At 34.2% G+C, this 17,247-nt stretch overlaps 1 protein-coding gene across 1 annotated transcript in view; it reads left to right on the top strand.

Annotated features, from left to right (window-relative positions):
- Nucleotides 1–17,247, top strand: part of LOC126747010 (uncharacterized) — a 50,029-nt gene that overhangs the window by 28,209 nt on the left and 4,573 nt on the right. The window contains exons 8-10 of the mRNA XM_050455478.1: nucleotides 9,820–9,971; nucleotides 10,028–10,153; nucleotides 10,213–10,441. Coding sequence (XP_050311435.1) covers nucleotides 9,820–9,971; nucleotides 10,028–10,153; nucleotides 10,213–10,441 — 507 coding nt within the window. The remainder of the gene's footprint in view (nucleotides 1–9,819; nucleotides 9,972–10,027; nucleotides 10,154–10,212; nucleotides 10,442–17,247) is intronic.

Genomic DNA, 17,247 nt, shown 5'->3' with positions numbered 1-17,247 from the left:
TATATTTCTACGTTCTTCTCTGTACTGACGCATTTTTTTAAGAAACTCTATTCTTAGCAGCCTGATGGGTTGCTGCTCCATTAGCACTCTTTGATTGCTCCTAAATTTTTTCCATCGAAAACCGATTTTATGCATTTCCTTACGCAGAGTCTCTTTACATCCTTGATACACAGTATCTGCGACATATTTTGCATGCACTGTTTTTAATCTAGGAACTGTCTTCTCTGTGAAATTGTGGTTAATGATTGTTCTTCGCAAAATTCCCAAATCTACGTCGTCCAAGCGAATTTTAATTTTGGTATTTTTATTAGTTCTTTTAGGTGTTGAAAACGATGTTGACTGGCCTGATGTAACCAATGTTGCCTTCTTTTTTAATTCGTCGAATACTTCTGTTGCTGCTGCAACGCGTTCTTGAACCTATAAAAAAAAAGTTAATTTATAAATCTGCCAAACAATTACACATAAGGAAAAAATACTTGCTGTTGCGTTAACACTTGGTAAAAAGTACGAGCTTATATAAAAATTTATAAAACTATAAATAAAGGCGCACCAGGCCAGGTTAATATGTATTAATTGGATTTTCTTAAGTTTTCTGAAGATGATCTAGTGGTAAATATCAAATTATTTAAAAATATGTTAATTTTATAAGGGAACAAAGCAATAAAAAGGATTAACTAATTGCGTGTTATTAAGGGGTGTTAAGCTGATTACCTTAAATACCTAACCTATATTACCAAACTACCTTCTCCTAGGTAGGTACTTTTTAGGTAAATACCTAGATATACATATATTTACATATTTGTTTAAAAAGTAAATATTTTAAATTATGTACAAAAATATAATAACCATAAAAATCTTTATGATGATTTCATAACACGTAGGTACATACATATGTACATATGTACCTACATTATAAATTTATACATACATTATATAAAGTGACAATTTCCTTAAATCAAAAGTCGCAAAACAATAAACCTTACAAAGCAAAACTAAATTTTCGATGCTCTAATCTTAAAAAATATTTTTTGGGTGGTTCTAAAAAAATCATAGCTTTTGACTCATGTGAATTGTTGACCTCGTCTGAAAAAGATGTTGTGAAAATATTTTTCCAAAATACGTGCATCGAAAACTTAGTTTTCCATACCTCCTATACAATACATGATGTATTTTGGATAAGCGAAACGAAAATGGATGTTTTGTAGCCACTCTTATAACAATAAAAAAAGCGGGTGAAAAAATAAAATGTTACCATAGCAACGCATAAAACAGTTTTAAAATTATTATTTTCATCATTTAAAAGTGACCGTTTTAGTCAAAATCAAATTCTCAATTTTAAAAATTATCAAAACAACCTTTACAAATTTAATCCAAACTTTGATGCCCTTGTAAAAAATACCGTACATTTCGCGGGATGAAAGGTCATAATTTGTAACTTGTCTTAATTGTTTACTCTTATATCAGTCGCGTAAAAAACAATAATAACAAGTTAAGTTAATGTAATAATAATAAATTAATGGTAATAAATACATACATACCTTTTCGAGAGGAATTGAAACTTCTCCAGCTACAGCTTCTGCTTGCTTAAAATTCAACAAATTGCTAATTATTTCCCGACTTTGACCGGTAAGAACTTTATTTTTTAAACTAGTTTGAAAGGGCAGTTTGAACTATAAAAGTTTTAATATCACCTCACAAAATATTAATAAAAATTTACTGCCGAGTGAGTATAGGTATTGCGGAGTAAACAATGTGAACACTACGAGAGCACCACTTTAAATGAGCTCTCGTCGGTTTTGTCACCGCACATCCGAATCTCAGAGGCCAAGACACTTTGGTTGACTAGTACATTATAATTGGAAGATAATTGGTCGACCATATCAACTCCTATTTTTTTCATGAATTTCATCATCATCATGCATGGAAGACAACAATAAGACATTTTTCTTTGGTTTTGGTACATGGGACACCAAAGTACAATTTTTTCTTGACCTAACTGAAATTGAATTTTCTCTTGTTTTTACGGATTGTCCCCAAAAAAGTTAATTTGTGTTTTTCCAGTAATTTTTCACATAGTTCAACACTGGTGAACCAGTTATCAGTTGTAAGGTTCCTACGAGTACCGCTAATGGGTTCAATGAGCCTATCTACTACATCAATTGCAGAGTTGCTAACGGTATATGGAGTCCTTGGGTTGTTTGCCGAGGTAAACTTCCATATTGGCAGTATAGAACATTTTAACATCAATATACTGCCTAAATGAACATTTCCCACGAAATCCTACCAACATTTCATCTATTATTGTTACATAATTAGAAACACTGAATTTTTTTTTTACAATTTTCGTTTACTTGCTGAAATACTACACGAATTGGAGCCAGTTTATCAACAGCTTTTCTAGCATCTCTTGTATCATGATCATCAAATCTAAGATGTTTTAAAAGAAAAAGAAAACGTTGCTGTGACATCGTCAAGCGAGAAAGTTCTGGTGAATCCCCATTTGTACGAAAAATTTCGTTACAATTTAGTCTATTCATCTTTTTAACTCCTGCTAGGTACAACAAGCCTATCAATGCTTCAATTTCTAAGGTGTTGGTGGGCCTTGTATATGTTTCCCTAGAATAATTTCCCCGGGCAAAATTTTCAATGTGCTGATTCGTACATGTGACAATTGTTTCAATTGACTCATCAAAAAACTTCTTCCAGATTTCCAAAATATCGGTCAAATTTCGAGTAGGCTGTTTTGGTTCCGGTAGTTGCGTTATAATATATCGTCGTTTACGGATAGTGTTTGATCCACAGAGTGGTTTTGTCTTTTCCGGTAAAAAATGGGCCTTGTTGGTAAATTTTAGCTTCCTTGGACGTTTTTTTCTCTCTTTCTATTTCGATGTTTTCTTCTTCAGGGATTTCTCCTTCAGTGACTTCCATCTCATTTTCGGAAGTCATTTCTATGGTATCGAATTTTTGTTCGCTTTCCGAACCTTCATCTCTATGCTCAACCTGGTCCACTTCATCATCATCGCTGTTGTCATCATACTGTGTCACATTATCTTCTGGCAAAATTTCATCTACAAGTTGCTGTATCCACGCTTGATCTTTCTCGTAACTCATTTTTCTGTAAATTAGACATATACTGACAAAAATTCGTAAAAAAAATTACATAAATTGTCATGGAATATATTTTAAAATACGTAGTTTATATAAAAATTTATTTATTAGTAGATATTATTCGAGTTAGTAATTATAAATAAAATAAGAGTAAAGGTAACTCGCAGAATAACTTCTGTAAATAAGACACTGACAAAAAATCTTAAAAAAATTATGTAAGTTATCATTGAATAAACATATTTAAAATAGTTTTTATCAAAATCTATTACTGTATTATCCGAGGTAGTAATTATAAATAAAATATGAGTTAAATTAAGAAAATATCAAGTTTTAAAACAATACCTGGCAAATTATTCACTTAAAAAAAAAGCACCAACTTCGGTGACGTCGGTCTCTGACAGAAACGGACACCCGTACTACTATCAAGACACTTTTGTACTGAGCTAACGCATGGCTACAAGATGGATGTCTAAATATGATGCATGTACTTAGACGGACGAAGCGCTCCGCTTTGCTTTGGCGCAGTAATATTGGTTTATCTTTGTCATCGGTCTCTCAGACCGTACGTCACCGCTCGAGGGTTAACACCAGATTCAAAACTCGACTCTCCATCTGGGATCAAAATGATCTTCAATTCGTTCTTCTGGTCACTTAAATTCAACAGATTTAAATTAATATCAACCCCACAGATTATATCCACTGGTTGAAAATCAGCCCCCACAAAAACTCTCCCACTCTGCCCCTCGGAGGTCTATAAATAAGACCAACCATATAATCATCGTATTCACATATTTAATCTCGGTCCATAATTCCTCGCATGTGTGATATCGAACTTCAAACTTTGTAAGTTATTTTTAACATTAAGAGCCAAGTCCCCACCCCTGCTTGATCTTGATTTGATAGCCAGGTACATCTATTATTGTGTCACAATTGAAGAAACAGAGACAATCGTCAACATATTCGTTCCAATTGAAAATTTCTTTATTGTTATCAGTCCATTTTTGGATTCCCAGTGATCCATGAAGACCTCCGCCAAAAAATGGAGATAGGCAACTGGCCTAGAGCCCAGAATTGCAACAAGTCAAATTTAAATAGACTTAAGTCACATCTAAAATCAAAATGATTTAAGTTTTAAGTCAAATCGAGTTCAACATTCAAATGATTTAAATCTTGACTTAAATCGTTTTCTTTTAAGTCAAGTCATTTTACTAAAGACTTAAGTCAAAATAGCATGATTTAAGTCAAATTTATGACTTAAGTCTTTAATTTTGATTTAAATCATTAAGCGGTACGAGTTGATACAAGTCATTGATATATAATGTCAAAAAAAGGTATGATATAAAGCAAAATTCTCAAGCGAATATAACAAAAATTACATTCAAGAATTTATATTTCCTACATTTTAATATTATTTTATTGCTGGTACACTGGTACTTACTATTACCTACTAATATGTGGCAGAAATGCAACTAGAAGATCACTTTGATCTAATTTTATAAGTTATCACAATGGGTGATCACAATTAAATTGGTCAACGTTATAGGATAGGTAGAGGCTGCACTGGTGAGTACTGTAGGCCAGTAACATTGACTTTTTTTGACAAGTAACATATAAGTAAAATACACTTTTCAAGCTGGCTGAACCTGAAAGCAAGTTTTTTGTTTTAATGCTTCGTTACAATATTATTAAGTTATATTATAGATACCACCCGGCACCCTGAGGAAATAAAACCACTATATTAGAACTTTGAAAATGTTTATATTAAAGTTAAACACAGCTGAACCTAAGGAACATGCATTCAAGTAGGAAAATAGAACAAGTACCTAAATTTACAGGGAACATTAAACCAACTTAAACAACTTTTTTTAAATATATACATAATACGTACATTTGTCACTTGTCAGAAAGTTTTTAATTAAGTCATCAAATGGACCATTCATGTCTAGTAAAAAGTGGCCCGTGCGTCTTCTTGACTTGGGAGCAGGGACCCTCCTGGGAAGAGAACCTACCCAAACCCAGAAGAACGAACCTCTCTTAAAAAGACTGTCTTTAGTGTCAAAAGGGACAGTTCTCCTGAACTATTAGCCATTTCGACCAATAGGATGTATTTATCTCTTCCGGGGACGCTCTATGGTCCCAAATCAAAAATCGACCCCCTGTATGTCATGTGCGTATAATGTAGTAGAAAGTAGAATGCGTTATATTTTATTGGCTTTCAATAATACTAGGTTTTCAAAATTTAAATCAGAGAGTGCATGCCGCCTAGGAGAATTGATGAATGTTGCAAACGAAAACAATCTTTCGACGGGTGCCGAAGATGGCCAAACAGCGTTGAATTTAATAAAAGCCCGCTTAATGCATTTATTTAACATTTCAATATTATTTTCAGAATCTTGCAAGTATTGCAAATACTGCAATTCAAATTCATTTAAAGAATTGGCTGTGGCTAGATTTAAGGAATCACTTGTGTCGCTAAACTCAGTTGTACTTAGGGCCATCCCAGTATCTTTAAAAGCACTTAACCAACGCAACTTAAATTTCGCATGAGTAATAGTGGCAACTAAAGCAAACCGTGACAATTTTGTTAAAGAAAAATAGCTTGCAAACCGCACTGTTAAAGAGTTTAAACAGCTCTCTACTACTAAATTTAAGTATCTAAAACTGAGTCTTCATTCTATGAAATTTAACATACAGGCTTCCGATTGTTGGGAAAACGCTACCAAAGTAGGTATTTTGATCGCCTTGTCGCAATATGTCGATAGCATATGCTAAAGGCTGAAGAATTTTAATGTACTCTTCAATATATTCCAGATCAGATTCTTTAAGTTTACTTTGTGAATTTAAATCTAATTTTTCAAACAAAACATTAAGTTTATCTTTTTCCTTTAAAATTTGGGCTAGTGCATCATAATAGGAATTCCATCTAGTGACCCCTGGATAGCTAAGGTAATGACCCAATGTCTCTTTAACAATCTCTGCAGACTTTGGGCAGCCACACTTATTCCATAATAAGGAACACTTATTCATTATGGTCGTGTGCTTACTACGTAGAGAATGACTTTTGTTTATTGTTTTAATTATATCTGTTGTAGCTATTAAATTTATCGTATGGGTCACACAACGGAAATGATTGGGTAAAATGAAATGGTTGTTACTTTGATCATCACATTCAGAGGTAATTGATGTTGGCAATATCAATTCGTCTTCATCTTCATCGTTTAACTCTGAAGCCTGTGATATCGTTTCTTCGTCATCATCACACTCTTGCTCTTCGTTTTGGACTGTTTGCAAGATAATATCCCCGTGAAGATTTATTCCGAATTCCTTGAAAGGTTTAATGAAGTTGGAACCATTATCAATTACCGTTCCTATAATTTTTGTTTCAGACAAGCCAAAAAAATTGTTAATATCATCTAACATCTCTGCAATTTTGTCAAATGAGTGTGTTCCACTAAAGCGTCTGCATGCTAATGCGATTGATTTTCGTTGAAGTGTTTGGTTATCGATCCAATGACGTGTCACTCCCAAAAAGCTTCTTTTCTTGGATGACCAGATATCAGCTGTGGTACATACAAATGGCACTTCTTGTAGCAAAGATTTAACGTTACTAAAAAAGTTAGTAGCGACGTTATTTTTTTACAGCTGTTGTTCTGGACATAACTTTCAAATTAAATCCATCAAATATCTGAATAAAATTGGGATTGCTAAGGACTGAAACGGAGCTCATGGTATTAATAACAAATTTAAGAAGCCGCTGGTCGAATTGATCTTGCGTAATGGCACTTGCCTGAGCTATACTATATATAATATCTAGCTGCTTGTTGCTCTTAAATGGCTTCTGAACCTGTTCAGACTCTGAGAGTTTAACATCCTTTGTATATTTTGATTTTAGACTTTGTTTTTTAACTCTTTTGTATTTAGTATAGTCATTAAACGCTGTGGCGTGCTTAACCTTTAAATGCATTATAAAATTTGTTGTTACTGTTGTTTTTACTTTAATGGATTTCATGCCTTTACAAATTTGACATATTGCAGCAATAATATTAAAATTATTACTTCGGCTAACAATTTAAAAAAATTGCCATCAAATAATGCTGATTCATTTGATGTTTCTTCATTGTCTTCATCTTCTTGGGGACAGCATGAACTAAAAGTTGATACGGAAGCTTCATCAATTTCCATTACAGATCTTGGGTCACTTGGTTTGATATAGTTTTTTATTTTATTTTGTGGCTTTACCAATGACTTTACGTTAAAATAATCCTCTATTTTGGTTTTAAAATTGTTCCTGGCCTCAGTAGCTGGGTCGTAGTTAGGATCTCTCTCATCTTCGCTTGGAGCGAAAGGATCTTCTAGAGTTTCAAGATCGTCACTCTCAGTGTCTAAGAGCATTTCGTCATCCAACTCTAAGTCTTTCTTGGACAGTGACCCTTCTATGCTATTTTTATTGAATCAGTTTTATTATAACGTATTTACTTGATAAGTTTTTTCGTTTTATGGGCTTATTTATCAACCGATTAAAAAAATGATTGTATCAAAATATTGGAAGTAGAAAGTGCATTTAAAAAGTATTTGTTCCCGATACCGTTCTATTTAATAAAATTGAGTTATTGTTAAACTTAAAAATACAGATTTCGAAATTTTAAACAGGCGTGTGCCGTGTAAAACATTTAGGAAATTAAATACGATTAAAACTATTTTTCGGTGATTACTTGATTTACCCATGTCATGTGTTCATGTGTTCATTCACCTCCAACCCAACCAAAGTGTATTGTTTCCAAGTTCTAGTTCAGTCAGTGTCAGTGATATCTATTGTCGGGTCTGGTAAGGATTATGTACCCACAAATTTCGGGATTTTTCAAATTTTAATCGATAGTCTGTGCTTTATAGAATATATTAAAAGTGACATTTCAGTGCGGTTCGCGGCATTTAAAACTGTTTTTTACAGGTTTTTGGGGAGTTTTTTTGCAGAAAAACGTATTTTTTGGTTATAGTTCAATTTCAAAGTGTTCAGTTATCAATATCCACCCAGGAAATATTAAAAAAACGTAAGTTTTCTGATAATATCTACCTTCACAGTAATGGAATTTATAGGAGTTTTTAACCAAGTTTTTACTTCATTATTATAAAATAAAACTACCCTTTCATAGTTAAATAAGTTTAGAACCATCTAATCTTTAATAATTATGCCAAATAATACAAAAATACTGTAAATTGTGTGGGTTCATAATACTTACCTTAACCCTATTGTCTATTGAGTATCCCTCCCTCAAATTATAAAAAACAAACGGAAACATTATAATTATATTATTCCTTACCTGTTTGGATTAATAAACAAACACAATCCAAAAAGTTCACTTCACAAATCACAAAAAGTGTTTTTTTGCCCAGGGACACGTCTAATATATTACTAATCTGGCAGAAAACAATAGCACAACACAATAATGTCTGTCTGTCACGATACAATACGAGGTCTGTGATTCCCCCAACAAGAATGCCCAGTAGTACGCACACGCAAGATTATACGACTGTTTGCAAACAAAATTGGAGTCGACTAGTCGGAAGTCGATTTTCGATTTCAGTTAACGGGCATGAGAGCGTCGGTCGTCGGCACACTCGGCACTGAAGTATGATTGATCTTCCGCTACGCGATGAATACTACTGCTGACTTAAATCATTTCTTTAAAAACTTAAATCTTTTCCAAATAAATTAAATGGTTTACCTTGTTAAGTCTTTTATAAAAACTTAAATCTTTTTTTTAACTTAAATCATTTTTATATGACTTAAAACCTTTCTAGATTACTTAAATCGTTTCTCGGTGACTTAAATCATAACTTCTGATTTAAGTCTTTTATTACTGACTTAAGTTTTTTCTATTTTAGACAAAAGTATTTAAGTCACAAATAATTTAAAAAATGACTTAAATTTTCAGTCTTAAGTCAGCATTTTTGAAATGAATTAAAATAAAATCATTAAAATTATTTAAATCAAAAAAACGAAGTTTTCTAGACCCTTGCAACTCTGCTAGAGCCTAACAGCCAGATGGCCTGTTGGTAAAACGTATTATTGAAAAGGAAAAAATCTTGAGAAAGGCAGTGGTTAAGTAAAGTTATTAGGGAAATAAGATTATTGTTATTTATTTTGTCCTTCAAGATATTTTTAATGATTCACACTTTCAGATTTAGGCACTGTAGTGAAAAGATTAGTTACATCAAACAAAACCAATCCATAACAATTTATAATCAACTCGCACTACCGCACATCATTTACGATAATGACATCTAGACTGATCTGTCGCTACTATCACTCTGATAGGTTCGCATAATATAAATATTAATTTTAAAGTGAAGTTAACTGTAGGTTAACCTAATTTGACATAGTATTTCCCGCCATCTAAGAAACCACAATAAAATTTAAACAAAACACAAGGGAGACTAACGTGCTCCCCTTTTTAAATACCGTTCGTCCTGTTTAGTGTTCTGTATAGTCTTAAGTGAGTACAATCCTCAGTACATTCCATTCGTTCACCTTTAACTATAATGTTTTTTACGCATATAACACCCAACTCATTTCAGTTAGTACTGATGATGGCTCATACGCCGAACGTGCTCTGCTAAGCTTTCAAAAATAAATTGCTCTGAATACATCTAGTTTGATTAATTTGTATTTATTGTAAGGGCTTCTTAGTGATGTTACTCGCCCATTTTCAGAATGCCGTGTCAAGAAACGAACTGAACAACGTGGCCACCTCGGAAATGATCGAGTTCTACAATTACAAGATTTCGTATTTGGCGCAGGCGGAACGGGCCGCCCTGTCCAGCGTAGAGGCCGCCACTAGACATTGCACCCATTTACAACACCGGTAAATTTAACAACAAATTTTGAGCTTGTTTTAAAGGTGAATTTTTCTGTCTCCAGAATAACGCGACTGAATCAAGAATACACGAGACTGCAGCAATCCGAGTTCGATACCATACAAAAATACGAGGAAATGATTAAGAAGAAGGAAAGCATTTGCATCGAACTAAGGGAACTACAGAACAAGTAAACATCCTGAAATTTTTTAGGTAGTAGTATTTCTATTAAGTCGTTCTCGTCAACAGGTTTGAGGCGGAAAAAGGCAGATATAAAGTGCTACACTCGCAATTCAGCCAAAAAGAAAAAGCGTTCTCGGCATGTGAGGCAAAACTGCACGAGACCGAAGAGAAACTGTCGAAGCTGCAACAGTTGTTCAACAAGATGGAGGAGAGCGCGCGGAGATTGGAGAAAAACGTCCAGAAGAAGGACGAGGCCCTCGTGAACGCCAACGAGAATATTAAAAGTTATAAAAAGGTAAGAGTAATTAAGAAGTATCCAAAGTGGGAGATAACCTTTTAAGGACCGTTAATCGTGTAAAAATACGGCAAAAAGGCATAGAATTAACTTATGCCATTGTCATAAAAGTTTGAAATTCCTGACCGTTAAAGGTAATGCGTTGCTCGACTACTTGAGATAATGAATCCACCGAGAGGGAGAAGAATGTGGAGAATTCCCCCGGGCCCGAGGAATTCTGAGGTGGTGATTTTTTATTCTTTTTTCAAGTTACATGTTTAGAATTTTGTTTGTTTTAGTTTAAATACACTGTTAATTTACAGTGTATTCTCTTATTTTTAACTCTCACTCCTACGATTTCATGGTTTATAATTCAATACTTGTTCGCTTCGATTCATTGATGATTGAGCTCATTATTTGTGCATCAATAGTTATTCATATTATTCAATATTCAACATGAATAAATGCAGGGTGTCCCATAACTTAGGCCGGGGACACACGGTCCGGGTGACTGCCCGGACGGGCGATTGGCCGGACGGACGATATTTTGATGAACAGAACACACTGAGCAAACTCCCGTCCCGGAGATTTTATTCCACTTGTCAGTTTCGGCTTGACCATGGACAAAGAAAAACGTAAACTATTAGCAGTGATTTGTTTACTGCGTCACAGACGTAAAAAGAAACGTAATAGAAGTGTATGGATACATCCTGTAGTGCAGAAGAGAAACATACTAGGACACTTCAATACTCTATTTTTAGAATTAAGAGAAGATGAAAAATTCTTCAACTATTTTCGCATGTCTGTCTCCACTTTCGATGAGGTGCTCCACAAGATATCACCACAGCTTCGTAGACAGGACCTGCATTAAACCAGCAGAAATGCTGGCAGTGACCTTAAGGTAAGAGTTCAATTAAGTTATCTAGAAGAGATGTTAGCTTAAATAATTAATTTAGGTGTAACTATTAATGGACAATTTCTTAGTTAACACAAACTAATTCTTACATGTAAGATTAATTTTACATAGAGGTTCCATAAAAAATAACCATAACTACAAGTTAAAACTATGTTTAATGAACATTTGTCTTTAATTTAAGAACATTTTACAGTAAGAGTACCCTCCACCTAACTTTAAGTTGCTGTACATATGCAATAACGTTTTTCATTCAAACAAATCGGAACTGGGAGAGTATACGACGTCACTGTCGTCAGGTGATATATTGTCCATCTGTGTTACATCTGATTCGGCCGGACTAGGCCTAGCTTCTTGTACAGCTTGTTGTAGATAGGTGGGACGAGTTTCGCTTACTCTTGAAGTTAGCTGATGGTACTGTGGGACCATGGTGGAACTACATGGTTGTTGTGCAGGTGCAGCATACCTGTTGGGCTGATGCATCGGCATGTATTGTTATTGTTGATCGAATAGTTGTTGTTGTTGTTCTACTTGAATCGAAAGTGGCTGTTGATAATGGACAATATTATGTGGTACCTGTGTTGGTGGTGTGGTTTGTTGCATTTTTTGAACCAATTGCAGTACTCCCAACTGAAACTCTACAATCTGTGGCTCGCTAAATTTGGAAATGGAAGGAATTATTCCTTTAAAAAAGGAAAGATGTCGATCTCCATCTTGCTGCGAAGTTTCCACCACCTTCAGCATCCTTAACTCGAAATCGTCCATTTTCTTCTTCTTTTTTGGAACAACAATAGAAGGTTTGTTGACTGTATTAGGTACAGTATTTGTAGTTCGTTGAGAGTCGACCCCAGATTCATCAACAGTGTCGTCTTGTTGACCTTCCCCTTGGATATTTGACGTAGTTTCGGCATGCACTCTTACCTTTTCTAGGAATTGCAGTGCTTCATGGTAAATATATTTTCTTAATTTTGAGGCTCCAGCCCCAGACTTCTTTGAGTATTTTTCTTTTTTCTTTCATTTCATCCACTGGTCCCGGATATTGTTCCATCGTTTCAGAATCAATTGACCTGAAACAAAAACATGTACATAGTTTTTATACATACATTCTCATTTCACATGTTATTGATGCCGCTTTTGTTTTCAGGTATCTTGCTACCGGTTGTACGTTTGTTGACCTACATTATTCATACAGACTGGGAAAATCTACAATAGCGAAATTTGTTAAGCAAGTCTGCCAGTCTATATGGACAAGTCTTGTCGATGAGTTCCTACCAAAACTCACAACAGAGTCATGCGAGGCTGTCGCAGAAGGAATCGAAAAGCGAAGTAACTTTCCGCACTGCATTGGAGCAGTAGACGGAAAACACATCAGAATTATTAAACCAGAATTAAGTGGATATGTGTGTTTCAATTATAAAAGTTATTTTTCTTTAGTTTTAATGGCAGTTGCGGATTCAGATTATAAATTTATTTATGTTGACATTGGTTCTTATGGCAGTAAAGCTGATCCAAATATCTTTAATCTAAGTTCTTTGTGGAAAAGTATTGAAGAAAATCGGTTGGTGCTACCTTCACCAAGGCCTTTGTATGGCACTCTTACCCCAGACATTTCGTATTTTCTAATAGGAGATGAGGCATTTGGCCTCTCAGTACATTTACAAAGGCCATATGGGGGGAAACAACTGACTGTTACAAAAAGGGTTTTCAACTACAGAATCTGCCGGTCAAGAAGATATATTGAATGTACTTTTGGTATATTAAGCAACAAATTTAGAATCTTTCATCGCCCTCTCAATGTGAATCCAAACTTTTGCATTGATATAGTGAAAGCTTGTGTTGTGCTTCACAATGTAATTAGGGAGCGAGGTGGATTTAACTATGAGGACACACTGGAAGTTGTTGGATTCGAGGATATCGAATTTGTACCAACTCAGAACCAAACTAGAGTAGGAGGGAAAAAGGCAAACCAGATTAGAAATGTGTTGGCAGATTATTTTTTTAGTGATGCGGGTTCAGTGCCCTGGCAAATGTCTAGGATTTGAAAGGTTCATGTGCAAAACATGAAGTATTCTATTGACTATATTGTAATAAGATTTAATTTGTAAATAAAATAAATGTTACTTACAATAGTTTTTCTTTTCAATATCACTGAGCTCGTCATAATCAGGATGTAATGTAGAGCAGCCAACAATCCAATTTTGCCTTGTCTTATTTCTGTCTTTATATTCTTCCAACGTTCTGTCCCAAAGTTGGGGTCTTTCTTGCACTAGCGATATAAGTTTATCCACGTCTATATCCGTCGTCATTATCAACTCTCCAATATATGAGAATATCACAACCAAGCACCAAACCACTAACTTGAGATGCGCACACGCGACGGTCATACACTGACTGCACGTGTTCGCCCGGACCGTGTGCCCCGCCACCTGTCGGACGGGTGAACGCCCGGCCGGGTCTCGGATGATCAGTTGAGAATACATCTGGGCGTCTTTGCTATCGGGCCGGCAAAAGCCCGTCCGGGTTCCGTGTGTTCTTCACAACTTTCATAATGTACTTCTGGATCATCCGGAGCCCGGACAAAACTCGGACGGGCGTTTACCCGGACCGTGTGTCCCCGGCCTTAGTAGACATAGAGTAATGACATATTCTTTGGTTAAAAATATTACGATTTGACCAAATTTGTCTAGTCCGAGAATTGATAATAACCGAGATACAGGATGTTAAAGTTTTAATTTTATTTTCATTACTTCTTAAGGCTCCGCTTCCCAGGCCCACGGAAATTGCTTTTTAGAGGTTTTGCATATATCGTTTTATTTCGAAATTATCGAATTAGAATTTGAATACCAATTGGGTGTTTAATCGTTTTGCAGGTGTACTGGCATATTTGAGAGAAAAGCGAACTGATTTCGGGCTAATATTCCAGTTTACCAGTTTTGTTTGGTATGTTATAACATTAAATATAGTGCTAGGAAAATATTGAAAAGTATCAATTAGTGAAAACAGGACCAGCAGTGACGGTTGTACGTATTTAAATTACATAAAAATAACACTACCAGTAATAAACAAATATAAGCCAACCAATAAAACTCCAACATCTATATCGCGAATTATCTCTTTGTTTCGCACAAAAATTCCTCAAGCGAAACGAAATACTTTAGTCAACCATACACTATTCAGATTTTATTTTATGCAATTATATTATAAATATGAATGATAAAACTATATATGAACTGGTAGAGTCTTGTAAGAAGCAACGAAGAAATTAAGACTCAAATTAATAATTAGCAAACCGTAATCACCAACCAAATAGCCAATTTAAAAAAATAACTTATTGAGGACGTTTCGGAAATCAGAAAGCAAAAAGAAAAAGAAGAAACTGAAGGAGAGACTGAAAAAGGCTGAGCGTTAGTCCAAAAAGTTCAGACTTATTTTTCACGGACTTGAGGTTTAACACAACGAGTTAACCGATCTTCAGACCTGTCTAGATCTGATAAATCAAAAACTAGGAGAAATAGCATATCTCCTGACCTACATAATAAACAATTCTTCTGAATTCGTCTGGTATATTTCCCCAATCTTTAAAAATTGGCGTAATTATACCAGTGCATAAAAATGACTCGGAAGAAGACGTTAAAAACTATAGACGTCTCGTTACTTTCAAATATCGCGAAAATCTTAAAGAGACGGTTAATATCTTTCTTAGTAAAATACTCTGTTCTTTCAGATAAATAGTTCGGATTTCGAGAAAAAGTATCAACGGAAAATACTATTGTCCAATTAACGAATTACTTATATGACAACTTGGATAAATCAAAGTCATCACTGTGCATATTTGCTGATCTCTCAAAGGCATTCGATACTGTTGACCACGATGTTTTGTTGAGGAGACTTTATTCGTATGGCTTATAAATTAATTAAAAGCTACTTAAGCAATAGAAAGCAACTTGTCAAAATAAATGATGTAAAAAGTAGTACCTTCAAAAAAATAACTCGCGGAGTACCTCAAGCCACTGTACTTAGACCTTTATTGTTTATTCTATATGTCAACGACTTACTTAAGATTACTTAAGTTGTACTTTGGGACAAATAATAAGCTACGCAGATGATACTGCCATTTTTTACTCTAGTGATTCATGGCAATCTGTAAAAGTTAAAGCTGAGATAGATTTTACAAACAATTGGCTTCAAATAAACAAACTGTATTTAAATATATCTAAAACAAAATACTTAACATTTACATAAGATAGGTAAAAATGGGACATTTTAGTACCAGAAGCAGAAGTAATGAAAATTTGGGCGTAACAATAGACAGGCGCTTAAAATGGGATATACACGCATCTGAAGTAACAAATAAAATAAGAAGTCTATTATTACAAAAATTGGCGTAATGTTATATCATACCTAACTGCAATAGGATGCAAAAAATAAAGACTCCAAAAAAGTTAGGACTCAAAATTCCACAAAAAAAGTTAAGACTTCAATTTAATTATAAAAATGAATGCTGTAGCGAAAGACCTGTTGACAAAGTGATTTTCATCTTGTAAATAGGGACAGTGTTTTTGGAAATCTTGTTATTAAATAAATTAAAAAAAAACAACTAATTTAAGCTAAAGCGAAAATTTTTTTATGTTTTATTATAAAATGGTCACATAATTTGTTTACAAGTAAAAAAATATTATACCTTACTACAATAAGACGCAAAAAAGTTAAAGACTCCAAATTAGTATTAAAAATTAATGCTATAGCAAAACACTTGTTGACAAAGTGGTTTTCATCTTGTAAATAAGGATAGTTTTTTTGGAAATCTTGTTATTAAAAAAAAACAACTAATTTAAAAAAAAAACTAATCTAACAACTAAACTAAAAATACATTTTTTCAAATAAAAAAAATACTTAACCTCTTTAAATTATTGACCTTTGGCATTTGGGGTATTTTTATTGATATTAACTGAAAGATTTCTTTTCTTTTTTGGTACTCGTTTATTTTCGACGTTTGAGGGTCTCCCTGATTGAATTCTTTTAGAACCACTCTTCAAACCATCTCGATTTTTACGTCTGGCCGTAGAAGTAGGTTGTACCCCAATTTGTCTACCATACCTTTTTTTTATTTTGCCTGCTATATTAATAATGCAGGATTGCACTTCTGTCGCGGACTGTACTTTATTTAGTGTAATGTTAATTTTGTGCATAGCTTCAATTACATCAGGTGTGGGGTTTCTAACAGCTATATCTAAGATTCTTATAAAATTATCTTTTAAAGCATCTGTTTCTTGGATATTTGGCTCAGCGGTTTGGGTACCGTTGGATTGCCAGAGGTGGAGCAGTTTCTTGGCCTCCTAGGTCACCCAATTTAACGTCGCTCGATTTTTTCTTGTGGGGACATGTAAAGTCTTTAGTCTACGAAACTCCAGTAGAATCAGAGCTAGACTTAATTGGACGAATAACAGCAGCATTTGAAATCATTCAAAACGAGGATCAAATTTTTAGTGTAGTCCGCCGAAATCATGTGCGGCATTTAAATCGGTGTATTGAGGTTGGAGTTGGCAACATTTTGAACAATTGTTGTGATGGTATCATATACAAAAGGTAAAAATAAATGAATCAGATCCTATTTAGGTAATTAATATTTTTTCTAAATTTAAACGCGTCTTAGGGCCGTAGTGGCGTAGTGACACATTTCCGGACATGGCTTCCTATACTCAAATGGATTCTACTGTTGCACTGAACAACCCCTAGAAGTTTGATCCCATAGTTCTGAAACACCCCGTAGTTATTTAGTAGTTTTGTAAAGGCCTGCACTTATAGTTATTTCTAAATCTTGTATTTTCTTTTAATAAAGTTGTGAACTGAATAACAATGGTACCATTGAAGTCATGCATGAAATTTTTTTCACTTAATTCTTCTTAGTCCTTAG

This window comes from Anthonomus grandis, chromosome 18, assembly GCF_022605725.1.
Source record: "Anthonomus grandis grandis chromosome 18, icAntGran1.3, whole genome shotgun sequence".
Taxonomy (NCBI): Eukaryota; Metazoa; Arthropoda; class Insecta; order Coleoptera; family Curculionidae; genus Anthonomus; species Anthonomus grandis.
This window is presented reverse-complemented; position numbering and strand designations above follow the sequence as displayed.